This window comes from Coffea arabica, chromosome 8e (genome assembly GCF_036785885.1).
Source record: "Coffea arabica cultivar ET-39 chromosome 8e, Coffea Arabica ET-39 HiFi, whole genome shotgun sequence".
NCBI lineage: Eukaryota > Viridiplantae > Streptophyta > Magnoliopsida > Gentianales > Rubiaceae > Coffea > Coffea arabica.
In genome coordinates, this window is record NC_092324.1 from 661,412 (window position 1) to 688,946 (window position 27,535).

The 27,535-nt window shown below is 37.6% G+C and overlaps 4 protein-coding genes across 4 annotated transcripts; 1 reads left to right on the forward strand and 3 right to left on the reverse strand.

Annotated features, from left to right (window-relative positions):
* Positions 1-4,888: 4,888 nt before the first annotated feature.
* On the reverse strand, positions 4,889-6,167 carry LOC113703366 (EG45-like domain containing protein). The gene is made up of 3 exons (XM_027224707.2): positions 5,997-6,167; positions 5,507-5,792; positions 4,889-5,229 (listed from the first exon to the last, which is right to left on the reverse strand). Exons 1-3 carry the CDS (start codon positions 6,103-6,105, stop codon positions 5,223-5,225), a joined length of 402 nt encoding a protein of 133 aa, XP_027080508.1. The 5' UTR covers positions 6,106-6,167; the 3' UTR covers positions 4,889-5,222.
* A 4,182-nt stretch (positions 6,168-10,349) lies between these two features.
* LOC113703928 (adenine nucleotide transporter BT1, chloroplastic/mitochondrial-like) lies at positions 10,350-13,925 on the forward strand. Its single transcript, XM_027225451.2, has 3 exons — positions 10,350-11,530; positions 12,578-12,739; positions 12,822-13,925. The coding sequence occupies exons 1-3, from the start codon at positions 10,967-10,969 to the stop codon at positions 13,293-13,295; spliced, it is 1,200 nt and encodes a 399-aa protein (XP_027081252.1). The 5' UTR covers positions 10,350-10,966; the 3' UTR covers positions 13,296-13,925.
* Positions 13,926-14,653: 728 nt separating this feature from the next.
* On the reverse strand, positions 14,654-18,203 carry LOC113704366 (uncharacterized protein At2g34160). The gene is made up of 5 exons (XM_027226233.2): positions 17,932-18,203; positions 17,107-17,155; positions 15,701-15,763; positions 15,536-15,600; positions 14,654-15,052 (listed from the first exon to the last, which is right to left on the reverse strand). Exons 1-5 carry the CDS (start codon positions 18,049-18,051, stop codon positions 14,957-14,959), a joined length of 393 nt encoding a protein of 130 aa, XP_027082034.1. The 5' UTR covers positions 18,052-18,203; the 3' UTR covers positions 14,654-14,956.
* Positions 18,204-19,029: 826 nt separating this feature from the next.
* Positions 19,030-27,535, reverse strand: LOC113703571 (cellulose synthase A catalytic subunit 1 [UDP-forming]). The gene is made up of 14 exons (XM_027224974.2): positions 27,234-27,535; positions 25,894-26,089; positions 25,571-25,746; positions 25,295-25,406; positions 24,997-25,186; positions 24,146-24,412; positions 23,702-24,047; positions 23,190-23,327; positions 22,947-23,072; positions 21,789-22,001; positions 21,427-21,691; positions 20,647-20,843; positions 20,202-20,552; positions 19,030-20,032 (listed from the first exon to the last, which is right to left on the reverse strand). Exons 1-14 carry the CDS (start codon positions 27,315-27,317, stop codon positions 19,445-19,447), a joined length of 3,249 nt encoding a protein of 1,082 aa, XP_027080775.1. The 5' UTR covers positions 27,318-27,535; the 3' UTR covers positions 19,030-19,444.

The following is a 27,535-nucleotide window of genomic DNA, read 5'->3' on the forward strand; positions in this document are numbered from 1 at the left end:
AAATATTATAGCTCTAAGTGATGTGAAGGATGTGCTACGGAATTCAACTAACATAACATGTAAGATGTCCAAAGTAAAAGTCCACGTACCGCCACTAATGGACGACTAGCCTGCCCTGGAAATCAAAAGACAAATTCCCTTTCAGTTCTTGCGCGAGTGGTCGGTGCTGTTTATGGGTTGAAAATTGATGATCATCATAGCAGTACTGATATGATGAAGCACTTCCACATTGCGGGGCGGAAAGTGGAAAGCTTATCCTGAGTAATGCAGGTGGGCAGCGACACTGCCGATGCTACTACTGGACGGCCGGACGGACATTCAACACTGGGACTGGGGCTCCATTGTTCATAATATCGTTGCTCCAACTTAATCAGGATTAGCCGCCGCCTCCTCCACTTTTCTTTCTTTTCCTTTTTTTTTTTTGTTGGTGTAAATGTATTACGGCGACCATCCAGAAGCACATGAAATCCTCAGTGTCACTTCTATATTTATACAAAATGTCCTATTTATTTAACTTGTTATGTGTTGTTTATTTAAATTTCTTCTACGCTCATGTGATAAACGGGTTTATTTAAATTTTTTCTACGTACACTCATGTGATAAATGGGATTGACACTGAATTTGATACCGAGTAATGGCACAGAAGATCGTAATTCATCCAGATGGACAAGAACTTATCTCACTAGATTTAGCGCATGCATGCATGCACTAAGTAATTGTGGCACAAAATCATGATTGCTTTGTTGATAAATTTAGCAGCGAGTGGAGTGATCCAAAATCTTACTACTATCTGAATAAATTTCAAGATCCCAAAACATGATAAATGATAATGCTAATATACTTAATCGCAACACTATTGACCATAAAAAGATCATGGGAGTGACTTGGCAATTTGTGACTCTATTTCAAACGTGATAAAAAATTATTATAATTGGAATACACCAACTCGTTAGTGATAGAATTGGATATGCACTTTTCCATGATGAGATTTATATATATATATATATATATATATATATATATATATATATATGAGGATGCCCCTAGAGCTAGCCATAATTTTTATTGGCTTGGCATCTTTTTGCATTGTCAAACGGAATATGTTAAGAATTGGCTGCTGGGCGATTATGTTAAAGAAGTAAAACTACCATATTTATGTGGACTGCAAAAGCCCTCCAAATGATGTGCCAAAAGGATTCATTAACCTTGGTTATCAAAACCATGCAGTTTCTACACTTCATTTTTTTTTTCTTGAAAGCACGTCCTTAATTTTGTTGTGTCATTGACTTGGCAAATTCTAATTTCTGCATAGTGATCAGTCATCAGTGATCACAAACCATTCTAATCTTGGTTTTGGGTAAATTGTGTGAAGTGATAACACTAGTCAAAGTATTCAAAAGGCAATTATTTGGAGATCGTTGACACAAAATTCTGCACGCCGGAATCACACATCAATTCCATTGTTGCAAAATTGAAGGCACGTTTGGTCTAAGTTTAGAAATCGGAATTGTAATTTGAATCAATTCCAAAAATTCAGTATGGGTTTTGATCAACAGTATCATTACAATGATTAGTGTTTGGTATATATTTATAAGGTTTTGAAATCAATTTATTTTTTATTTTCTTTTCTTTATTTTTTTCTTCTTTCCCTTTTCTTGCTTTTTCTTCCCAGCCCTTAAGTACTCATGCTTCACCAAATTCTACTGAACCACCACCTGATCGTCACAAATCAACCTTACAATCTGTAGAGCATGGGAGAGCAACTAACAAGAGATGAGAGAAAGGCTTACACAAAAAGGGAGGAAAAAAAAGAGAGGAGAGACAACTAGATGGAGAGGAGGGACTGTCATGGAGCATTGGAGGAGAGAGGAAGAGAATAAAAAGAGAAGAAAAGGAAAAATGAGAGAGAGATTTACAAGAAAAGAGAGAAAGAACCATATGGAGTGGGCCTGCTGCCATGGAGGGTTAAAGGAGAGAGTAAAACGAGAACAAAGAGAGAAAAAGATGATAATGAAAATCTACGCTAGAAGATGGGATGAGAGAGAAAATTTGATTATAAGATGCTGCCATGGAGATTGAGCCGACGTGATAGAGTGATAAAGACAGATATGTTTTCTTTTCTTTTTTAATGTCCTCAAGTTAAATTGAGACAAATTTGGGAATCTACCAAAACCTACCAATTTGTTGGGGATTGAGAATTCCTAAATTTTAATGATTCACCCCAAGATTCTAAATCCAATACATACAATCCAAATAGCAAGAATTGGAATTATTTCAATTCCTCGTTCCGATCCCCTTTTACCAAACCGCACCTAATACTTGAAATTATTGAAAATTACTGTTACATTTTCACCAACCAATTAACAACATGGTCATGAACTTGGACTTCTCAACCATTAAAGTAGGAACTGAGAACAGGACAAGTGATTCACGTAATATCCATATAGATGAGGACATGTACATATTATATAAGTTTTATGCATACCACAACTAAAAGTGGGATAAGGCTGCTTTTTAAGTAAAAGTCTAAAACTCGAGATAACTCCCATCACTATGAAAAAGTTAACTATTGACGATTACCATGCAATGACAATTATATTAATTAACATGGCGGCAGTGCCCTGATTAAAATGGTTCTTGATTAGTGGCGGCTAATCAATCATATAGCCAAGCGTCTCTAATCTCTAAGAAGAAATGATTAGGAAGCATGCGAGAATATATTGGTGCACTACTTGATTAGTACGAAAGCGATGTACCTAGGCCAGGCCACGTTGAATATTTAATTTGGTCAGTTTTCTGTTTAAGCTTTCCACCACGGATCAAAATCATCAAAAAAAATGGGTCAAAGCTGTAATGGGAAGTCAGAGTGGACATGGGATCAATGGAGAACAGAGAGAATTGGCAAAGCAGGATGATGATGATGATGATGAGGCGCAGAGTTGACATTAATCAATGAAAGCTTAATAAGCTGCATGCGTCCGGGTTGCAGTTCAAGGATTTTCCTGTTTCACTTTTCCAGTGGAGAGGGTCTCATGAGATGGGCAAAAAAAAAGACAACTTTCTATGAGTATTATTCATCGTTTTTTTTGTCAAATACCTATGCGACAAAATCATGCAAGGCCATTTTCGCCTCATGCCTAAGTTGAGTCATAGTATCAAACAGAAGTCAATATTGTTAATAAATTAACTGAAAATCGTTCAGCTCGATTTGCTGAACAAAAAAAATTGCACTAATGACAGAAAATATACAGAATATGAAACATGTCACAGATAATTATGCCCTTGTGTAATGTATTTGATACTCATTAAAAGATGGTCTAAACTAAACATGCAACTGAAGAATTGCAACATCACGGATAGTTTTACTTGTTAACCATTTGTGACCCTTGAATAAAGTGTTGTAACTTGAGTGTTCCTGATTAGAAGGCATTCTTTTGCCATAAGTTGTGAATTTTCATTGGCATCTGAAGATTTCTGAGCTTCTTAGCAAAACTTGTAAATTCTAATAGCAAGTGGTTGATATACTTGGTCTTTCAACCTCATTTTCTTAATAATCCATCAATTAGCAGGCATCGAACTTGAACCATCATAGGGGAAGAAAATATTTGGAGCATCCCTAAAAAGAGCGGGCGAGGTTCAGTTTATTTAAAAGCTAACCTCAAACTCCCTTGAAAGTTGATTAACAATCTACTAGTATATTAATGGAAGGAATCTGCCTACAGATAATTAATATTAATAAGAAAGGTCAACCCTCCAAAAAGTCTTTTAGAATTATTGGGATTAGGGCTACAAACGAACCGAACCGCTCACGAACGGCTCGAGTCAAGCTCGACTCGAGCTCGAGCTGGCTCGAGTCGAAATCGAGCTCAAGATATTAAGCTCGTTAACTCGCGAGTCGGCTCGCAAACTCGAGTGTATATATATATATATATATATATATTTAAGTATATATTTTTTTTTATTTTTTTTTAATATTAAAATTACATATATATCCTTAATATTTTATTATTTATTAAGAAAAAAAATATTATTTTATTTATTTTTCAAAAAATAAAAATAATTATTTTTTATTTTTTTCGAGCTCGCTCGAATCAAGTCGAACTCGAGCTCGAGCTTGAAATTGTCGGCTCGTCGAGCTCGAGCTCGAGTTCGAGTTCGAGTTCACTAAAATTATGTTAAGGCTCGGCTCGAGAACTCGATTCGACTCGACTCATTTGCAGCCCTAATTGGGATCAAGACTAATTAACCGTAAGATGGCCTTCTAAGATTACAAACGTTCATGCAACACTATGTTTCAGCTTTGTAGAAATCCGCAAATCAGCAGCCTTTTTTGCGTTAAGCGCGTGCAGTTCATAGGGCTTGTTCTTGGTTGATTTATTTTGGGTGATCATAGATTTTAATTTTGAATAATCTGTTTTGTGATGTTCTCGTTTAGTTTACTTTTATGTTCAAATTATAAATTTTTGAACAATAAAAAAAAACTAAAATCATCCCAATTGAGTTTTGGTTGACCATGTTTTGACTTCATGTTTTGGTCCACACGAATAGGATACCTAAAGAATAGGTATCCTATTCTTTAATCAAGAACAGAAAAAAAGAATAGGATACCTAAAGCTGGGCATAGTGATTGAATCAAACAAAATGTTGAAAAACAACTAAGGTATAACGTTTCACACTTCAAAAAGGCCCACACGGGTTCTCCTGCACATTAGCAAGACAAAAAATTATTCTATCTGTTCTGCAACTTCTTTTGTAGTACTAATTAAGTACAAGCAAAATCTTGTGTCCACAATGCAATAATTGGATGGTAGTTAATACTGACGAGATCATGAAAGCATAATGGAACTCTATACGCGTGTTCAAGAAAAAAATTTAAATAAGAAGAGAGGAGAAAAGCAAATCTTCCATAAAACTGAAACTAAGCTCCTCAGATATATATGTATTACAGCTTGTTACAAGGTAAGAAAGTGTTTCATCCTTTAGTATTGAGTATGACTAGAAAAAAAAATTTATTTTCTTCTTTTGGGCTAAGTAAATATAACTCGACTTAATCACATGATAATTATTAAAATCTTCATGACTGAATTCTTTTCTTTGGCAAGCTTGATCATGACCGAATTCTACAAGTAAGTACTCTTCCATCATTCATCTCTCGAATATACTGCAAAATCACATTGTCAAGGAGAAGTACCCAAAACCCAGCTGCCTCATGGAACAAGTCATCAAACCCTGCAGATATATCGATATGTAATGAGCAAAAATTACAAAAAATAATAATAATAAAAGATAAAGGTCAAGAAAGAAGAATAGGAGTGAGAGGGCTAAGGAGGTCTTGGTCCAATAGTTAATATGGAACCTCCAGGATTTAGATGCCATGAGTTTAAACAACCCTTTCCCTTCTCCTTTTCTTAAATCCCGTCATATTTGTGCTTTTAAATTTTTTATAAAAAAAAGAAAGAACAAGAACAAGAACAAGAGTGAGAGGAAATGGATATATATACGTAACTGGATGTATTCAATGTTGATTTTTGCATGAGGAGAATGTGCGATGGCTGCGAAAGCATCAGTGGACAAGAGGATAGTAGAGGGACATGGCCTTCTGGGGCAAAAGTCCACCACCCTAACGTCGATGGTGGTTCCAACATTCTTGCATGGCTTGTTATTGCCACTCAGGCATCTCAACCTGTAGCGTCTTCCGCATGCAGCCCCGTTATCCCACAGCCCTTCGCTAACAGCAACGAATAGGTTCCCTGCTGGGAATTGATCAGGTCTGTTGCCATTGCATCTAGTAGCTGCAACAGAATTCACAGGTCAGCTACTTTACTATAGTGTATATGCATATATGTGCAAGAAGATTGAAATTTGACATGAACAATCACTAATGGTCAGTCCTTGACGTACTTTAAAAGGCAAAAAAAGAAAAAAAAGAAAAAAAGAAATCAATCTCAGTACAGTTAATTGGGTTAATGGTAGATATATATTTACAGATTACTTACGAATATATGGTGGACTATAAGATGTTGCAGTGCCAATGTCTCCCCGGACTAGGCTTATTTCACTGCAAAATAAGCTGATGAGGAGTGTTGCCACAACTAGGATAGCCATTTTGATTGGAAAGGGAAATTAACTTGGTACAGCTGATTGATTCTTGTTGTGTGGAATTATTGTTCTTCACCTCCCCCAATTTATAGACGGAAGGAGCAATCCATCCTCCAATTAGGTCCTCCGCGCAATACGCTCTAAGAGTAGGACAGAAATGACATTACATACGGGTCATCATAAAGTGGAAGGAGTGAGAATCATTTACACTTGTTGTAATTGGTTTGTCGGAGTCTTCAGCGTGAGAATCTAGTTAAGCAATTCTTTATCCTGTCATTCGATGTATCGAAAGTGACTGAAATGATCGTTACAACAACTGTTTCTGAGTGATGTAACATCGATTAACAATTGCCATTAAATTATATAAATAATGAATGATAAATTACAATTTCCAAGCATGTGCACGATCTAGAATACTAGGAAAAAAATGAGGTGTGGCTGGTAAATGTGGTTAGTGGTCATTGATTGATCCAATCAAACGACATGTGTAGATATGAGGAATTCTTTTATTCTACCGTTCCAAGTGCCAAAATAGATGAGCATGATTGCTATTTTTTGCTAAACTGTTTACACAATTATTTTATAGTGACAAAATGTAACATTCAATTCACATACATCTCATCTCATACATAATAGTTGTGACAGTATCACTAGAAGTTTGATACAGTAGCAATAGTTGGTCAAAAAGAGCTGAAAATGCAACCTTCCTTGTTAGGAAAATGGGCAAATAGATTGGCTATACACATACAACACTGATAATGTGGCACCTAGTTTGCGTGTAAAAGTTTCCACACGATGGATTTTGCAGTTGCTAAATTCATTGCCTCATTCTTCATCTCATTGATGATCAAAATTTGTGGTGATATACGAAGCTCACCTGATATTAGAAGTCTGAACGCCATTCTATACTTGAAATTAAATGGATGTCACTCCTAAAAATTGTCTCAACGGGAATGATTGTTGGACATTCTTTTTTTTTTTTTTTTTGTTGTCAACACAGGGAGTGTTCTAACTTTTTTTGCTAGACTAATCTCCCTACACCCATGCACCCCACCCCCAAAGATACACGAGGCGGTAAAAGAGTCAGAATCGACCACACGACCTGGGACCTAATGAAATTATCCCATAACCAACCGATCTACGCCCGAGGTGCGATTGTTGGATATTCGAAGAGAAAAAAATTGTGATTTTGACCAGTCATGTTCGCATCCTCATATCATCTATTACAAGATAGATGCCGTGGAAAAGGCTGCCCGCCAATTTTCCCCAACTCCACTCAAATCAAATGTCCTTGTTTCCTCACTTCCACGGCTTCAAATGGACCATGTTCTTGCTGGCTAGTGCTGTTATGGTTGTCAACAGTCCAGACTGTAGAAAGGAGGGAGGGTTGAAAACGAATTCCATAACGATGTGTATGCACTGTTATCGTTGAATTCACGACAAATATGTATACGTTAGATTTTAAATTCAAATTTTACATAATTATTATACATTTAAATCTAACGATATATACACAGTTAGTTGGTGTGTATAAGATTAATCCTTTTTATTTTTGTTTAATTCTATTTCATTTTGTTGTCACCTTTTAATACACTTGGAAATTAAAAGAAACAATTGGCCTTCTTAAAGAAAATGTCAAGATCTAGGTGTAGTAGTTTAGCTGTCATTAATGATAAGGATAAAATGCTTAAATTTGAAGCCGAGTCAGTTACGGCAAAATTGGTGCACTTTTTTCCAGTTGCCACCAGCTGTTAGGATTGTGCACTTTCATTGATTTGTCTCATACCAATACAATTAATCCTGATAATTATGGGAACAAAACCGTAAAAAAAAAAAAAAAAAGAAGAGAAAAAAACACACCAACTTTTTGACCATTCAACAAAAATCAGAAATAAAGTAATTAGCAGGAATCAAATGGAGAGAACCTATTGAAATCACGCAGTCCAGAAATTGATTGGACACAAACTTTTTGACCATTCACCAAAAATCAGAAATAAAGTAGTGCCTGAAAAATTACTGAAGTGCTAATTTTTCTAGAAACTCCAATTTAGTGGGTGCAATATATCACATTACATCAGAAGAGACGTTGCCCCAGCACTCCCAACTCCCCTGGAATATGCCTAAGAAACTTTATGGAAGCTGCCCAAATTTTGCCTCAATAACCCCATTTTTTTTCCGCTGTGAGAATCGTATGTACCTGGCCCCTGTCGGGGTTTCTATCCCACATCAGCTTTGGGGGGTTGGGAATTTGGGTAGTTAAGTCCCTGGGAGGCTCCAAAAGATACCGGCTTTTGGAGTTCTCCTGGGATTAGATTTATCTGTCTGTCTTTTCGTTTCTCGAAAGAAGAGCAAGAAAGAAACTTCCGCTTGGGTCGTCATTCTTTGGGTTTGTGGGGGGTATTCACTTCTTAGTAGCAGCGGTCCAATGGGCTTGGCCCCTGTCGGGGTTTCTATCCCACATCGGCTTTGGGGGGTTGGGAATTTGGGTAGTTAAGTCCCTGGGAGGCTCCAAAAGATACCGGCTTTTGGAGTTCTCCTGGGATTAGATTTATCTGTCTGTCTTTTCGTTTCTTCGAAAGAAGAGAATCGTATGTACCAGCTATATTTAGTGTGTGGATTAGTCTAACGCGGGCACTCATTAACACGCCTAACATTGATCTAACCTACTATATATATATTGTATACACACACTAACAATTATCATCCCTTTGCATTTATATGTTTTCTCTATTCAATCTTGCATACCCTTTTCTGTATTTACTACTTTTCCTAATTAATCTTATATTTTCAAAAATATAACACCTGAAATATAGTTTAACGACAGACCGTATTAAAAATTAACCATTATTTGCACATCGCGTACTCATTATCAGGTATTACGAAATATTATTCTTAACAGTACTAATATATTCATTTATGAGCTTCAGGTATTACTCGATAATACCAAAAAATACTCATTTTAATACTTTTATAAAAATATTTGCAAGGATTATCTATGCCAAAAAAACACGAAAAGTATGCTTGTTTGCTTATCAAGATTAGGGAAAAAAAATTCTTAAATTTCATATTCCTCAAATCGTAAGCATAATTTTCAATCACTCTATCGCAAAAAGTGCTAGAATTTTTTTTTTTAGAAAAAAGTGTTACAGTATTATTTCAGATATTTTTTATCAAATAATCTTCTATCCAAATGAGCCCAATATTAATTTTTAAAGTTTGAAGTGACGTTTGGTTATTCCGCAGGAGCAGCATAACTGCATCCCTATTTGGTATTGTTCCAACTCTATCGGATGTCTAGGGATCCATTCCTATGTGGTAATGGTATCCGTTGCTGTCTGCTTGTGCAAAATCTTGACTTCCTAAACATTCCTATGCCAATACCAACGTGCGTGCCGAAAGGTTCTCTTTGGAGATGTGATCCCTAATTCTAGAAGGATGCTTTTTGGAAATTCGGAGCCTCGTCAGGACCCAGGCTTCCAGAAAAAGTAGCTCTGCTCCAGCCCATGTCTTCATATGCCCATCCTCACAGTACAAAATCCATTGAGTGGCCCATAAATAAATGCCCATCCACCGACGCATCTGCCCACTGCGCCACATAGAAATGACAACCCAGTGTGTTTGCCTACTGATTTGGAGGCTCAAACAAATCGAGCCCAATTCAAATAGTGCGCTACTTGAAATCAATACAAACTCAAGATACTTGAGCTTAAAACGCGTAAAACTCGGGTTCGAGTTTTTGTTTTAAGCATTCGAGTTGGAGTTTTGCGAATAACTCGGCTAAACTCAACTCACTAGCTCCCCTGGCCAACACTAGATTGAGTCTCCAATTCTGAGATAGTATGTTACCCCAGGACTCTTCCTGTCATTGTTTCTTAAATCTTACCTTTTCCTTATTGAAAATTATTTTTTTTTAAAAAAAAGTGTGTTACATTAGGATCCTCCTATATTGTATATTTTATTCATTATTGAGAGCTGAGTTGACGGGGAAAATGCATCAATAAGTTGTAGCAACGTGGTAAGACATTTGCCCAACAGGGTGGAGGCTTGCTTACTGATATTGGATCCATTTGGTCGTACCAAAAACAAAAAATAAAACATAGGATTCAATTTGGATGTTGTGGATGTAGGAGATCTGATCCTGGAATCCAAAAATCCATGAATTCATTTGGCCCTTAAAGCCCATAACCTAACTAGCTACACTGTAATATGAGGCACAGCCCAATGTACATACTATTCATCCCCACCAACTCACTTTTGCAGCCACAATCAGAGGCAAGCATAAAAGCTCAATTTGCATGAATTGTTCTTTGCTTTTCGAATATTTGTTGGTTTTCATACATGGCAAAGATATACCACGAATACAATCTCCGCCCTGTCATATAAGCGCACCAAAAAACAGCAAATTTCTCTCCGTCATTTCAGTTTCCTTTCTTCTGTTGGGGTTGAAAAGGGAGAACAGAGTCCGTCCAACCTGTTTCTCATTTTTCTCTTCCTCAATAGAACCCCCTCCCCCGACCTCTCCTCCTTCGTGAGAATAATCCGTCCCAAGATTCCTCAATCTTCAGTAGCGAATCAAACAAAAATATATATATTAATATATTCAATTTGGTAAACCGGTCTCAAAAAACTGCTTCTTTCTTTATTCTCTTCCCAAAACGAATCTAATCTAATCATTCTTGTCTACCCAGTAGTCAAGAATGCATTTTTTTAATACCCTTCTCCCCAAAACCGAATCTTTTGCTCCTTCACTGTACCCAAATTGCTTAGAAACATGAAAGCTTAGCAACTTGGGTATGTACTGAATTCATCCAATTGAAGGGAAAGGCAAAAGAAGGGTTCCGTTCATTTTTTTGAAGGTTTTGCAGAAATGGGGGGAACAAAAATGCAATCTTTGCAGTATAAGAGTGATGGGTTTTCCTCAAATTCTCAGTTCAGGTTTCAATGGAGTCTCCTCCCAGATGATAATTTATACCCTGTTGGTGGCCTCTTTGCCTCGGTAGGCCAAGTGGGGAATATGGGTTTCGATGTTTCTCCAAATTCACCAAATCCTCGAGGAGAAAATCAAAAAGATGGTTTCAAGCTGCCTTGCACTGATTTATATGTGAAATATGTGTCATCTCCTGAGGGGTTTAAAATCGTGGGCATTCCGGAGGAGGAAGGGGCGGTTAAGAAGAAGAAGACTGGGCTTAAACTTAAAGTTAAGGTCGCAAATCCTTCATTGAGGAGGTTAATAAGCGGAGCAATTGCCGGTGCTGTGTCCAGGACTGCTGTAGCTCCATTGGAGACAATAAGAACTCATTTGATGGTTGGGAGTAGCGGGCATTCTGTTACTGAGGTGTTCCATAATATAATGGAGCATGATGGATGGAAAGGATTGTTTAGGGGCAATATGGTTAATGTGATTCGAGTTGCGCCTAGCAAAGCCATTGAGGTAAACAAAAGATCGCGCCTTACGTTAATTTTAGTTTTCATTGGGTCATACTGTTGGCTTCATTCCGTGCTTCTGATACTGAGGCTGTAATTAATTGTCTGCTTTTCAGTTTTAAGTTGGTCTGTAGTGTCTGATGCATCTTATAGTTGGTTTGTTTTCTGGTTTTATAGGGCGTTTATCTGGTCGTGATATGTCCTAAAGCATAGTTTCCATTAGTGGATGACTCACAAGCCCATGTCTAGGAAGGGCATAAGTAGGCTACTGGTAGCTCATGCCAGGGGTGATTGAATTGTATTTACTACTAACCACCAGATGCATTGATAACTAGCTATTGGGTGATGTGCATTATACATGATTAAAAAGGTTTGCCGGTTTCTGCCTCACCAGAAGAAAGGATACCCAAATGCAGTTTCTCCAAATTCCACTAACCTGCAGTAGACTTTTTGGGCTTTCCTTTTGTCCTCACGCATTTATCAGAGTCAATTTTGAGCTCCTGAAACCATAGTTTTGGGTAATGGGCAAACTGTTCAATGTTGTGAGCCAAGGTCATGAGCTTGAGAATAGTTGCTTGCGCTAGTGTGAATGACTCAGAAGCAAGTGATCAGGTGATGAAAATTTACCCCATGATGATTGACGAATTCAATACTTGAAAAATTCTGTCAAAAGGGAAATTTTGTAGCTGACTAATGTAAATGTTTCCTTGGTATGACTAAGCCTGGGTGGATATGATTGATACATTGACTGAAGGTTTTCCAGATTTCTGTTTGGATGTTGCTGCAAGATCCTGTTCCACTCTCTTCCTGGCCATGTTTTCTATGAAGCTTGAAGTTATGTATGCTTTTCAGTTAAATTGCCCTTTCTATTTGCATTTTGAGATTGAGGTATTAACGGCCTCTGTTTCTTTTCCATTACCTTCTGATTGGCTGGAAAATTTAACATTATTGCATTCCAATTTCAAATGCATGTTCCCTTGTTTTTCGGTATTGTATATTGAATCTGTCATCTCGTGCCTCAGTTCATAGCTAAATGGCATCTGTCTTTTTGCAGCTATTTGCTTATGATACTGTCAATAAGAATCTGTCACCCAAATCAGGGGAGCAGCCCAAGCTTCCTGTACCCGCTTCATTAGTTGCAGGAGCCTGTGCTGGAGTCAGTTCAACATTGGTGACCTATCCACTTGAGTTAGTCAAGACACGATTAACAATCCAGGTAAACTCAAGCATGGTTTCCTGTTGCTGTTACAGTTTTTGCATTCCATTATTCTGATTGGCTTTCTTCCTGCAATGTGCAGCGAGGAGTTTATGATGGTTTATTTGATGCATTTATCAAAATATTGCAAGAGGGTGGACCTGGAGAACTCTACAGAGGTCTTGCTCCAAGTCTCATTGGAGTGATTCCGTACGCTGCAACCAATTACTGTGCCTATGATACATTACGAAAGGTATACAGAAAAGTTTTCAAACAGGAGAGGATCGGGAACATGGAAACCCTGCTAATTGGATCTGCAGCTGGTGCCATATCAAGTAGTGCTACCTTCCCTCTTGAGGTGGCCCGAAAACAGATGCAGGTTGGAGCTGTCAGCGGGAAACAAGTCTACAAGAATGTGCTTCACGCTATTGCTAGCATACTTGAACAGGAAGGAATCCAAGGTTTATATAAAGGGCTCGGACCAAGCTGTATAAAGTTGGTGCCTGCGGCAGGAATTTCTTTCATGTGTTATGAAGCATGCAAGAGAATATTAGTTGAGGAAGAAGACAAGGGGTAAAAGCACTGAATTTAGAGGAAGGAATAAAAAAAGTGCTCTCCATACATCCCAATAAATACATATGAAAGCTAGGATACAGGTTTTCTTCATACTAAATTGACTGGTGTTCGGCATTTTTCCTCCGTCTGTGGTCTTTATCTTGGAGGATTAGCTTATTCGTTTAGTTTGTAGGATGAGAGGAGTGATGCTCTCAAGGACCTTTGCGATGTTTTGATTCTTGTTTTCCTGGTTTAAAGAATCAAATTTTGAACATTAAGTTGCGGAAGTCAAGTGCACTAACCTTGTCACATTTGCGAGTTCAGTGAAGAAGTTCTCATGGTTTTCAACACGCCAAGTTCTAATACAATCTGGTAAAATAGTCTTGGCTGGCTGCTGTCTTCTCAATCTTCACCTCTGGAGGATTGACATATTATTAACTCCTGAGGCTGTGGATGTCTGAACGTCTCGAAAGGGAATTCCTTCTCTCTCTCTGTCAGCTTCATTGCTCGAAGCCTTGTTAGTGATGTGACTATCACCATCACATTTGAATAGGTTACCTTAGTTTTTTTTTTTCTAACAAAAGAGAAAGCTTAGTACAAAAATGAAAATGATTTGGAGAAGGAAATTGATCCTCTCCTAACGTTTCTATTCTGCGCGCGGATTTACAAGTCAGTTCTATTCTGGTGTTTTTTTCTCTATTCTCTCTTTGGGGCAGTCGCTAGTTCGCTGCTTAATGTGTATGCGTCCCCTCTCTACTTTCCAGTTCCAGGCTCGGAGGCACCGGGGAGGGGGACACGCAAAAACCTTTCTTTTCTTGGTTTTAATATAGCCCTACTGATGAATTTGGCATGCTACTTTGATCATCCTTTCAAATGCCTGCAATAAAATGGACTTATATTTGGCATGCTACTTTGATCGCACATCTCAAACGCCAGCACCAAACGAACATGTTCAACGATTTGATGCAATCAAACACCCCCATCCAACAGTTATACAAGATATGTTCCATTTTACTTCCTCAAGAGGCAAAAGGGTTATGTCCCAAGGCCATAAAATGATTCATTAGGTCATCTTATCCATTGTTTGGATCTTGGCCGAATTAATGGAGCATGTAGCAAGACTGAGTTAAGGAAACCACTAGCCACATGAATCTAGCTCCCACGAATTAGCAAACGAGACAAAAGAAGTCAGATATAGAGACTCAGACACCACTCCAAGAGAACAAACTAGAAAGAAGGCAAGCAAGAAACAAGGAACTAGAGTTTCTTGCAACCTTATTCAGTTTAGCATGCTAACAGAATGGAGTCAGCTGTATGCCCAAAACCACAGTGATTCTCCACAGAGCTGCATAGTCAAAATCTACAATCATCATCAAAGAATATCTGGCAAAGCCAAAAAAATTCGAGTTGATTGCCATAAAATTGAATCCCTACAATCAGCGATAAGAATAATGGATACCAAGGATTCAGCAAGATCCCAAATACTCTGAACTACAGAATCATTTAAAAAGAACCCTATGATGAAATTTTAAGAGTTAAATACAGAGGGATATGTTTTAATTAAATCCAAATTAATACCATTGCAGATCCCAAATTTTGTTCTTTCTATTTAGGTATTTGCACAGACAACCAAACTTCAGAAAGGAGAAGAGAAGACAGATAGAAGACTCCAGGAATCATATTTCAGTTCTGATCCTCATTCTCCACATAATCTCTTTGCTCTGCTTCAGCAGCCATCAATTCATCAAAGTTATCCGTCTTGCCCAGCACAATCTCGATCTGAAACAGAAAAATGGAACCCATGACAACTTTAATGAACAGAACGAAATCCTTGGCTCCCCAAAAGCACATTGAAAACTTGCACTAGAAGGAAGAGAAGACTAATCATGAATGGGTAATAGGTGGTTTCATAAACTTCAAAAATTTAGTCCACATATGCAGGCAACAAAACTAAAGCAAATATGACAACCACATCCCAGATAACATCAAATAACTGATTTATACCCAGAATTTCCACGAGAAAACTTGTCCAGTCCTAATCAGAATTATCTGGGCCAACAGAAAACCGCAACCTTAACTTGTAAAGTTTTCCTGCTGAGACTCTATCAAGTAGTTCTCCCCAATTTGGCCAACCAACAAAATACTCCTCCGGTTTGATAACACAAATTAAACTAAAAGCAGTTTTGTCTATGTGAAATTGCATAGGTAGGAAGCAGTCCATGTACTAATACCCTACATTGATGAATACATGTTCCAAGTTACCTTTGCTTTAGGGACTGGTTGTGCTCCAGGCTCATCCCTCATATCCACAGTCAAGGTCCTTATCTCTGCACATGAAGAATATTTGAAAAGATAATTACTGACTGCTAATCATGAATAGGAAATAACATAAAGGGGAAGAGAGAGCAGGGAATTAACAAGTCTCACTCTTTTCAACAGCAAATCCATTGTTCTTTAAAATTTCAGCAATGGTAACCACAGTGGCAATTGCTGCAGGCAGCATGAAAATTCATAGTTCAGATGCTAAGAATCCAAAGTTTAACATGGTAAACAGCAGTAAATTCAGAAGAATGCACTCCAACACAAGGCAAATTGAAATTTAAACAGTAGACTTTTTTTACATCATTTGCTGGCCATCAAATCTGCATTTCATCTAGAGGACTACAAAAGTCAGGTTAGCTTAAAAAGAAGGGACTAAATCAATTCCGCTAAAGTCTTTCTATCGATCGAAAGTTCAAATTACATAGTTTGGGAAAAAAAATACTAAAATCAAATGAAAAATAGATAAATTATCAACTGGGACAAATGGTTAGTGATGATTCTGTGGTTGCTAGCAGTCCTAAGAGACTTCTTTGTGAGCTTGTGAGCTGTGATGGCAGAACAAGATTGAGAACCTAAACTGTAGAAGAATTCAATGAGAATGGTTGATTGAAATAAACTTCTTTCAGATAGTCGAACAATGGTGTGATATGGGTGGCATTTAAGAGGAAGATAAGCAAATATAACCACATTAGTTGTTTACCAGATTGAACCATTTATGTGGTGCACTCCAAGTAATAGGTAGAGTCGCTTTAGTTGTTGACAATTTCAACTATTAATTTCAGCACGTTTGTGGGCGAACAGAAGGAGATGAAGACTTGACTGGCCAATCATGTTAAACTTGTTCTGAGGCCAGCAAAACATGGTAACTTCTCATGGTAAGAAACTTAATGAGCACACAGAGAACTAATAAAGGGGCTGAAGCATGAAGAGAAAAAAGTATTCTGAGAATATATATCCACAGAGCCCACAAGAAGGATTAAGACTGAACAAACTTTGCTCCAGTGTTTAGTAATATCTGAAGTAGAGTCACCTAAGACACTTTAGACATAAAAAAAATTCGTAAGCGCAGCAAGTTTCAAACTCTGCAATTCCTTGAGCTACTCTAAAACTTAAACAGGATGGATAAGTGGATGCAAATAGACAGTTAGATACACAAGAAGGTTCAATTTTTTCTTTGGCCAAAGCTGTAATGAATAGTATTACTTTTTCTTATTTTGTTTCATGAAGACCTTTTTCCTTGGATTAAAAAAGTTTACTAAGAGACCTTAATCAGGTGCAGAGGAAAGAGAAAAGTACAAGGTAATAAGTTTCTTTATTGCAATGGATTTACTTTTACTTTAAAGGCCAGTGTCATATACATGCCTTCTATCATAAACAAAATGCCCACAATTTAGTTCCTACTCAAGCCAAAAACTTTTAAATATGATTGAATAGGTTAATTATGCATAAAATATCCAAAGGTAGCAACTAAAGAATATGTTGTGTAACAACAGAAGATAAGAGATTATTACCCATTCCAAGAGCAGAAAGTTCCACCTCATTGTATTGCTGCAAGTACCTCTGCAGAAAAATTACCCACAATGTGCATGAGCACACAAAATAGTGTTTTATCTAATCATGCACTCCTAGCCTGACCCTAAAGACACACTCAAGACACAAAGTACATCATCTCAAGATTTTGCTCTTCCAAGAGCAACTGCATTCAACAACTACTCCCACATTTTGAGCAGCCAGCACCACAGCTAATCAGGAAGCAATCACAAACTACAGGCAAATGGGACTTCAAAGGAGCAACAAGCATGCACTGCGACAATTTTCCTCAGCAAAATTTTAAACCATCTCCTCGGAAATTAATATCACATAGCAGCAGTGATGCTAAATACTTAACCTCTTTCACATATACTGAATATCCTAAAGGGAGGGAGGGGGGGGGGGGGGGGAAGCAGAGGAAAGAAAAGAAAAGGAAGTGTTGCAGAAAAAATTCGAGCTGTTGGTCTCCAATTCTACATCCCTTCAAGCATAGACTGGAAAACAGATATTCCTGTCACAACTAACTTCAGTAACCCACAATTTCCTTCTATTACAACAAACCCAACTGTTGTTTGCTCAGAGGTCTAATCTCATCCACAAAGAATGTTACAACATCCCATAATCTCAAACGATAAGGTTCATATTCCTCAATTTAACCCCATAATCTCAAAACCCCTCTCCTTTTTCTACTTCTTTTTTCCTATAAAAAAAATATAAGAAGAAGAAGTAGAGAAAAGAAAAACCCATGAAAAGAAACTTCTTCCTAATTAAAAAAAAAAAGTATTATGTGAGTGAAAAGTGTGTACCTTGGCAAGGTTAACATAGAAGAAGAGGGATTTTTTGGTATTGGAGACTTGGATACGGTTCCTCTTCTGGGTAGTTTCATTCAAGTTCACCTTCTTCACTCCCTCCGTTATCCCTTCCATCCCTTTTGAGCTTTTTCCCCTTCAGACTAAAAGACGGGATGAAATTGCAGAAAGAAACCCTAGAGGGGAAAAGTAAAATCCCTAAAACCCTAAAAACCCTCGCTTCCCCTCCCACCTCTTTCTTTCTTCTTGCTGCTGCAATAAAATCTCGTCCTCCCCCGTTTTAGGCTATTTAAAAGGCTTTTCGGAGGATGATAATAATGGAAGGTTCTACACCAAAAAATAAATAAATAAATAAATAAACAAAAAGGATTCGGATTTTGCTGCTATAAAGCGACACCGTATTTTCCTCCAAAGTAGAAGGGTTAATTACACTTTTGCCACCCTTCACCTTGAAAATATATACGATATATTTTTTTCCTCTTTCTTTTTTTTTTTTTGACTTTTTATAGGTGGACTCTAAACTTTAGACTATTTTCACCTTCTTCCAATGGTATAACCAAATATGCTCTCATTTTTTGACATTATGCATGGCATACCTTTTTCATAAAAATGTTTCTATTGTAGTATTTTATTTGAATATAATTTAACGTATTATTCCCTCCGTACTGTTGAAAGTGTTATACTTTCCTTTTGTGGCTGTCCCAAAGTATTTGTCATGTTTTATATTTTTAACTACTTTATACTCTGAAATTTCTCTCATGCCCTTTATTAATAATACATAAAGACAAATGTGATAGAATAAATTACTTTTTACTTTGATCCGTACATATTTAAGAGCAAAAGTGAAACAAAAGAAAAAACCTTTTGATAAAATATACTATACATAAAAAGCATATATCTCCAAACATGACTAGATATATAAGATGAAAGGATTACTTTTTTTGCTTTTCTTCTTGAATCATGGGTGTATCCAAAGGGGCTTTTTTTTTTTTCCTTACGTTACTTTATTAGATAAGGTGCATTCTTGAGTTCAGTTCGACCATTTCACCATTCTTGTAGGACGACTACAATATCACCAGAAACAGAAAATACGGCTTGTCAAAGGAAAAATAAATTAATTAATTCTCTGAAGGAATTACAACATGAATGGTTGGTTCACACAGGTTCTCCATCACATAATAAATCATCACAACACTGCACAAGAACAAGATAGATAAATTGGAGTCGGTCTGTCTGTCTGTCTGTCTGTCTGTAACACCTAGGCCATTTGAGGACTGGTAGAAACACATTTGGTCCAGGCACAAAAAGTATACAAAATGGAATGAGACTGGATAGGCAAAAAAAATACAGAAGGTGATGCCATTGTTGTTCATCACCCTTCCTTGGGCCAGATTCTGATCCTGGTACAACATTGTTTGAGCCCTGGATGTGATCCTTTCGTTCTATTCTATATACACGATGGCTGGCATTAAAGTAAGAAACTTGGATCTTGACTCTTGACAGAATGATTCTAGCAGTTGACGCCACATTGACCATTTGATGCTGCTTTTGTGGAGCTAGATGTGAATGGATCAATTCGCACCCAGAGCAAGGAGAAGATGGATGCAAGGAGTATGGACCAGACAATGACAATGGTAGGGGTACGATTTTGCCGGCCTAACAAACCTTTGAGGAACGGGTACAGGTGGGCAATCACCCAGAGGGAGAAAAACAATTTGCCGAACAGCGGACCCCATGATTGGTAGCCAGTGTTTATGGCATAAGAAACACCAGCCACTATACCTATCAAGTTCAAGACGAGGACAGTGGTGGGAGGGATGAGGAGGGATGTCCATTTGAACACGTAGAGCTCGGCGAAGTCCCCATCATCATCTGATGCCTTTGAAGTGACAGTGAAGTCGGTATCAATCCCAGCAAGTACTTTCAAGAGACCCTGGAAAACGGAGAATAGATGGGCTGATGTACCACCAATGACCCAGAACTGTTCATTCCTCCACCAGTCCTCGATGCTCACACCACTCCACCTCAGCTCCAGGATACCGGTAGCAAAAATGGAGATAAAGAGAAGAATGAACCACATGCTGGCATAGTTGCTTATCTGCGGAACAGTTGAAATCACACACAGTCATAATCTGCACTCTTTTAAGTGAAAAGCCACACACTTTAACATTCTAAAGCTAGAAACAGAAAAACCAAGACACAAAAATAAGTTACAGCATCTCGTCGACCAAGAAAGATTAATCCAACAGAACTGTTTCATTATTTACCTCAGGAATGATAAATTTATTGGTGAGAAGACAAATAGAAGGAAGGATGCAATAAGCCAGCAAAGGAATAGAGGTTATAGGATAAACAATGGTGTTGATATACGCAAGTCTCTCCAAGAGCTTCAGTCTGCCGGTGTAGCCATACCATATGGGACAATGCCTGCTAAGAAGAATTTCAATGGATCCTAAAGCCCACCGAAGGACCTGATTCAGCCGATCAGAAAGATTGATGGGAGCAGAACCCTTGAATGCTGGGCGAGGAGGCATACAGTAGACAGAAATCCATCCGCGTGCATGCATCTTGAAACCAGTCAAAATATCTTCTGTGACTGAACCATAGATCCATCCAATCTACTTGTAGAAAGAGAGATATGGCTTAGAAATGCACAAAGTCAACAAAGAAGTAAAATCAGAATTCATATCCCATGAAATTGTCGAGTATTACCTCTTTACCCCATTCTGTTTTATCCTCATATCCACAGCTGATAACATGGATAGCTTCTTTCAAAAGAGTGGCTGGATTAGTAGTTGGAGGAATGCCTCCCATCTCCATAAAGGTTGCAGCAATAAAAACTGCAGATGAACCAAACCGCTTCTCCAAGCTCTTTTGAGACATAAGAAGCGATTTCTCGTCGTCATACCCTGTACAACAGATATGAATTCATTCAATAAAGGGAAATTTACTGCAAGTATACATCCCAATCAGTTTAACTTTCAACATCAGTCAAAAGTTCAAAGAAAGAGAGCAAGACTTTGAAGTATTGAACAATCTCCAATGTGGCATTTCTGGTAACGTAAACACTAAAACTACTTGCACCAGCATAAATAAATTCATTCAATAAAGGGAAATTTACTGCAAGTATACATCCGAATCAGTTTAACTTTCAACATCAGTCAAAAGTTCAAAGAAAGAGAGCAAGACTTTGAAGTATTGAACAATCTCCAATGTGGCATTTCTGGTAAAGTAAACACTAAAACTACTTGCACCAGCATAACAACTACAGGGAAATAGCAACTTTCAAAGATTTTCGGCAACTACTCATTTAGAAACCTAATTAAATAACCTCAAAAGAGGAAAGAAATAAAACCCAATGGAACAGCAAAAGCTAGTTATAAAATCATTTGCTGATCCCTTCTGTCAATAGTCCAGGAAGATCAATTTCCCATAAAGCGTAAACAGAACTTCACAAGGATTTTAAACCATTCAAGCCAAGAAAAAACCTACCTTCTACACCCTCTTCTATATCCTCCATGTTAAATATCGGAATAGTAGATTCGGTTCTTTTAACTGCTCTCTTCTTATCAATGTAGCTCTTCTTGCTACTCTTTCCTTTCTTTCTTGAACCAAAACAACTCTTAACAATAATATTTGGTTCTAAATCTTCCTCAGTCAACACTGGATCATACCCATATAAAGCTTGCCTGTTGAAACAACAACCAGTTCCCACATAGACAGGACCTTGAACACCATCTTGCCCTTTCATGTTAATCTGTGCAAAAGATACAAGATTATATGACTTGAACAAGAAGAATACATCCAAAGAGCTCCAAAAGTATTTCTGTTTTTAATATTCAAGCAACACTTACATCAAAGAAGACAATATTGCGGTTAGCATATCGATCGTGCAAGTCAATGCCATCAAAACGTTGTGGAAACTGAACATAGCAAATCTTCTTTCCAAGAACAGGATCCATGAGAAAACACATCGCTTCCTTAAGAGCTTTGCTATTGTTAAAGTAGTGATCACAATCAACATTCAAAAGATATGCTCCATTTGTAAGAACAGCAGAGACTCGAATCTGTAAAATAGCCAGAAATAGAAACTTAGCAAAGAGAAATTCTTCACACTTTGTTTAGCAAGGGAAGAGGTGAAGAAAAAGAGCAAGGAACCAAAAATGGAATTAATTCACTGTATCAGCTCAAAAACTTGTCTCATTCTACATCAGTTATTCTCAGAAATTTGGCTTCTACATAAGCTGAAATCATTTCATTGCAAATTAAATTTCCTACAAGCTAGATGCCAGAGTGAATTTTATAATTAGAAGCCAGAATACCAACAACCTATCACGTGAATACTTGTTGCCCATATACTTAACCGCGCAGCTCATGCTAACTATTTTGTGTGACTAGTGTCAATTCAAATTCAAGACTAATCAATAATCCCAATATTGGTGCAAGCCAAAATCGAATTCATTCCTTTGATTCTTGATTTTCTAGTAGTTTATGAGCAATAAGCTACACATCCATTGTTGATGAAAAAAGTTCAGGATCCAAATTTCAACCTGATCCCACTTTTGAAGTTTTCACCAATTTCTTCTTTTTGCTTTCAAAGCCCTTCCTTGTAATCGTTAGGAGAAAAAGATTCCAACATGGTCATTTCATGAAGTCCCTTGTATACCTTCTTTTTTTCAGTGAAAAAATGAAGATGCAATTCCTGACTAAATCAGAGAAAACATGGACAGTTCCAAGCTGGTAGGGTAAATTATTATAGCCAATGGCCCTATTGTGGAAAAAGGTGTTTTAGCGTCTGAAAGACCACAGAAACCAGAAAGGTTATAGTTCTAATAACCAATTTGTTCTTCACTTCTTGGTATATATTCTCCAAAGTCACAACCAGGTGAACTTTGAGACATCCCCATAACTACACAGAGATCAAGGTTGTCACATAACTGCGATATTTATTAATGCTAAGTGCCAATCTCACTTCAGTATTAAGCAATTCACAAGGACCACAAATAACTTACCAAAGCATTCATAGCTCCTGCTTTCTTATGGTGTTGGAATCCTGGGCGTTTCTCACGAGAAACATAAACCAACCGTGGAAGCTCATTCCCATCAGTATCCAGGCCTCCACTGTGCCCCAAAAACACCTATTTTGGTCATTGCAAATGGAGTCAAAGAAGATAGATGCATTATTAAAGTGCACATATGCTGCATAATCTATACCAGAGTACATAATATGATCATAATCTCAATACCATAGATACCTGGATCATTCCTGGATGATCTCTAGGGTTATTTCCAGGCCAAGCAGTTCCATCTTGCATTGTCCAACCTTCTTCAGGCATCTTTTGTGCCTTTGCTACAAGTGCATTTATGCGCACCTTAAATTCTTCATACTCTCTCTGCAAAATGATATGTTTGAGTTATATACTCATATCTAGTTCAGTTCTTGTTCCTACATATAAAACAATTTTCATAGAGAGAGTAAAGTTCTTGAAAAAACAAAGAAATCATTTCCTAAAGAGATTGTTGATGCCTTCCTGTGATTCAAACAACCTGGTACACTTAATGCAGCTAACGATCCTAGTTTTCACTTTCTATCTTTTGTGTACTTTTTCCTTTTGTTACCTTGAAGAACAAGTTTGCTTGTCAGGAGAAAAACAATGATATAAACTCAGAAATAAAGACCATCCCAAGTACATGTATTTGTAAAGTGACACTAATGCTGGATGTATAAGCACCATTCTAATCCACAGTTTCATCATCTAAGCATTACCTTCATTGCTCGACGCTCTTTCACAAATGAAGGCTGAATCTTGTCCTTTAGGTAATCTATTTTCTGAGCAAAGTAAAATTCAGGAGCTCTAGGCTCAATGCTATGCTTCTTGCAGAAGGGTACCCATTTCCTTGCAAATTCAGCCGTCTCCGAGAGGGCTTCAAATGTTAACATTGCTGAACCATCATCTGAAACATAACACGATACCTTGTCGACAGGGTAATCAACAGCGAGAATTGATAAGACAGTGTTGGCAGTGATTAGAGGAGGCTCTTTCATGGGATCCACAGTACTGACAAACACATCAACAGGGGCTAATTGTGAAGGCTCCCCTTCCCTATCGTATCTGAAATAGAAGACATTGAATGAGGTCCTCAGAATTGCAATATGTAAAGTCAATAAATTTTGGCTCAAGTGCATTTTAAGATTAAAGTTTCCACTAACCTCATAGCAAGCCTGTCAAGGAAGGTTTCCCTATTGATAGGATACCATTTTGGAAATTGATCCAAAAGCCAGGATAGCGCAAACCAAATCTCACAGATGACTGATGTGAGCCATAAAGGATATGCATCCTTCACAGGGTGAGTACACCGATATTGCAAGAAAAAGCCCAAGATAATCAATCGAAGTATGATAACAACACGATAAGGGGTGACATGAGATGAAGAAATAGGCACTATGCGGCTCATCGGTTGCCGAGCATCATCAGCCCTGTCATAAAGAGAGAGAGAATCAAAAGCTGGAAAATAAATCTAAACTAGACTTTAGCATAAATCAATGCCCTTGGGACATTTTCATTTTTCAGAAATATTCTAAAAAAAGGTGATATTACATGACAATCAATATGGTGCTTTCTAATAATGAGCAGCTAAACATGGAAAGCTAATGACATCTCTTACAATTCCCATCCAGAACTGTTTATTTTTTTCAAAATAAAAAGGGGCTAGAAATCAATCCCACAGACACCCATGGCAGGCCAAATTTCTTTTTCCTACCAAAAAGAAGATGGCTACCCCCAGTAAATATCAAAGAAAACAGACCGCAAATTACTAGTGCTGTGCAACCTGCATTGTTGTATTCTGAATAGTTTCCACTATTGGACATGCACATACAACGCTATGTACCTGCAACTGAACAGACTCTCTCTCTGTCTCTCTCTCACTCACAGAAGCACAGAGAGTAGTTGGGATTTCAGAAGGCTCTCATAATCTACCCAAACCAGAAACTGCAGAGAGATGCTATCCCTTTAGTCCCTAGATGTAATACACATTACACATTTGGGCTATGAAGCTTACATTTGCAATTCTTCTCCATTTGATCCTGTTCCTTCAATGTCTCCTCCCTTCCCTTCAGGGTATCTGTTGGCCATGTGCACCATATTCTTTTCCTGCTTAAGCTTCCAGCTTTCCACCCTCTCCTTCCAGTCAACACTACCAAGACCATAAGAATTTAAGTCCTTTGAAGGGTCCACAATTCTTACAGGGACTGCAGAATATAAAATCATTGATCAGTTGCATCTCCTTGAAGATAAACTGTAGAGAAACAGGATTTTAACATATATTGGCCAGAGAACAAGAAAACAATGTAGCTGACCTGGCTGCCTTGGATCCAGATAGGGAAGGGCCTTATCTCCAGGGCCTAAAGGTCCTGATGTACTTCTTACAGAACGGGTTTCTGGTGTTGCAATGGGGATTTCACCAGATGCCTAAAACATAAACACACAACTCGTTTATTCAAAATTTAAAGAAAGAAGCTTGAAACACCATGAGTATCCAAACCAAACCAATTATGAATATAATCTAGGAATTTCACCAGCTTTTTTTTATCAAGTAGATAATTATCAACACCCATTCCAATTTATGTACTTACTGGCTGCCCATTCGTGAGAAGAGGAATAGGTCGATCATGCCTAGAGGAAGAAGACAACTCAGCATCTTCTCCCTGCCATTGGCGTCTAGCCTTGCTAGTCCCTTGAGCATAATTGAACTCATTATCCAAGTCATCAACATCATCTTCATCATCATCACCGTCAACCCGGGGACTCCCTAACACATGCACATGGATTGTTCAGTCAGAGCAGAAATCAAAGGAAAAAAGAAATTCAAACAACATCTCGAGAGCAGACTAAAACCTACATAATGCATGCATAAAGATGAAACTGAATCTTATAGAACTCCGTCGTACAAACCAACCTTTGTGTCGCTTGTATCTCGTCTTGCATTGAGGGCAGGACTGGTTTCCATCTTTTCTCTCATACTCATAACAAGGACGGCAAACTGGAAATGCACATTCATTACAGGCAACAAACATGTCACCATCAGCCGTGAGTCCAACACCATCTCCACAAATCTGACATATCTGACCATTCAAATTCTTCAGGGGCTTTGGCTGCATTGTGCACAAGGAACTCACCAATTTCAGAGAATTAAAGCGCATATCATAAACCTCCATGTACTCAAATTAAAACACTTAATAATATTGACAGTCCAGAATATGAAAATCTGAATGGCATATAAAACTCCATTCCGACTAGTTCATTAAATGTTTAGAACAAACACTACTGTTATGAAAAATCGAATGCATGCTATCCAAATATCTGTGGACTGCCATGTAAAGCAAAAAGGGATCTCGGAGGAAACATGAGAACCCAAAGAGATAAACTAAAGACAAAGCTAGTATAATCAACCTAAAAAACTCAAACCCGAGCAGAATAAATGAAATAGCAGATACTAAAACCTATTAAAAAATCCCCCATCTAACATAACATTTGGAACTTGAGCAGAAGTTCCTCAAATGCTGTTAATATAAAAGTTTAGAACGAACTCAAAAGGAGAGGAGAGCTAGGATTGGAGAAGCCAAAAAAGCTTCAGTCTTGTAGAATGTAGAACTAGATCCACCGCAATAAAAACTGCTCGCCTGCTAATTGCCAAATCAGACTTTTAAAATCCAAGTTCTCGAGAAATTGATATCAATCCAAGAAAGTCAATCAGAAACAAGACAAAATCTCTTAATCCAACCATCAAACAAGCAACTCCTAACTCGACCACAAGCAAAACCAGAACCACTGAAAGATTGCACACTTTCTGAGCAAACCCCTACCTCAATAAGACACCAGAACATAAAAATAGCAAGAAGTCCTGACAATTAAAACAGTTAAAACAACAAATCAATGATTCAAACGCAGAATCCGCAAAAGCCCAATTGAAGATTTTATGAAAATATCCAAGAACTCAATACTGCTCTAAACAAAATATAGATCTCAATGACAGCTTAATAAAGCAAAAATCATCTAAAAAAACTGATCTTTAAAGTTAAAAACTAAAAGTGACAGCTAATTATCTCCTAATCTCGTTGAAAAGATTTCCAAACTTCAGCTCCGAGTTCAGTCCGATACTATCACTACTCAGATCCAAGTATCACACTCCAATCCCAAATCAACCCAATACAGGGAAAAGAAAGGGAGAAAAAAAACAAAATTCTCAAGCTGGAAATGCAGATATTAGGAATAAAAACAAGAAAAAAGATATTATACCCCGCTATCAGTAGAATCATGTCGAATGCGAACCAACTCATTCCTCTTGTGCGATCCAGCAACCATTCCACCTTTTGCTTCCATTTTTGTAAAATACTAGTATTAGAAAACAAATTCCCGAATTTTATAGAAAAAAAAAATCTTGAAAAATATTAAGGAAAGCTAAAGTATGGGTTTTGGAGAAGATTATTATGAGTAGGATGGAAATGTGAAGAAGCGGTGAAGGAGGAGATGAGGCATTCTTTCTGATTCTTCGCCCAAAATTCAAGCGGCCATCTCTTTCTTTCTCACTCTCCAGTAAT

What these genes read in the sequence shown, in the direction of transcription:
- LOC113703928 (XM_027225451.2), top strand. Translation starts at nt 10,967, where the DNA reads ATGGGGGGAACAAAAATGCAATCTTTGCAGTATAAGAGTGATGGGTTT. An exon ending in CGCCTAGCAAAGCCATTGAG is followed by an intron (nt 11,531 to 12,577) that starts GTAAACAAAAGA and finishes GTCTTTTTGCAG; the next exon opens with CTATTTGCTTATGATACTGT. An exon ending in AGACACGATTAACAATCCAG is followed by an intron (nt 12,740 to 12,821) that starts GTAAACTCAAGC and finishes TGCAATGTGCAG; the next exon opens with CGAGGAGTTTATGATGGTTT.
- LOC113703571 (XM_027224974.2), bottom strand. Translation starts at nt 27,317, where the DNA reads ATGGAAGCAAAAGGTGGAATGGTTGCTGGATCGCACAAGAGGAATGAG. An exon ending in TTCTCACGAATGGGCAGCCA is followed by an intron (nt 25,407 to 25,570) that starts GTAAGTACATAA and finishes TTTATGTTTTAG; the next exon opens with GCATCTGGTGAAATCCCCAT. An exon ending in TCTGGATCCAAGGCAGCCAG is followed by an intron (nt 25,187 to 25,294) that starts GTCAGCTACATT and finishes TATATTCTGCAG; the next exon opens with TCCCTGTAAGAATTGTGGAC.
- LOC113704366 (XM_027226233.2), bottom strand. Translation starts at nt 18,051, where the DNA reads ATGGAAGGGATAACGGAGGGAGTGAAGAAGGTGAACTTGAATGAAACT. An exon ending in TCTATGTTAACCTTGCCAAG is followed by an intron (nt 17,156 to 17,931) that starts GTACACACTTTT and finishes ATTTTTCTGCAG; the next exon opens with AGGTACTTGCAGCAATACAA. An exon ending in AACCAGTCCCTAAAGCAAAG is followed by an intron (nt 15,053 to 15,535) that starts GTAACTTGGAAC and finishes TTTCTGTTTCAG; the next exon opens with ATCGAGATTGTGCTGGGCAA.
- LOC113703366 (XM_027224707.2), bottom strand. Translation starts at nt 6,105, where the DNA reads ATGGCTATCCTAGTTGTGGCAACACTCCTCATCAGCTTATTTTGCAGT. An exon ending in TTATAGTCCACCATATATTC is followed by an intron (nt 5,793 to 5,996) that starts GTAAGTAATCTG and finishes ATTCTGTTGCAG; the next exon opens with CTACTAGATGCAATGGCAAC.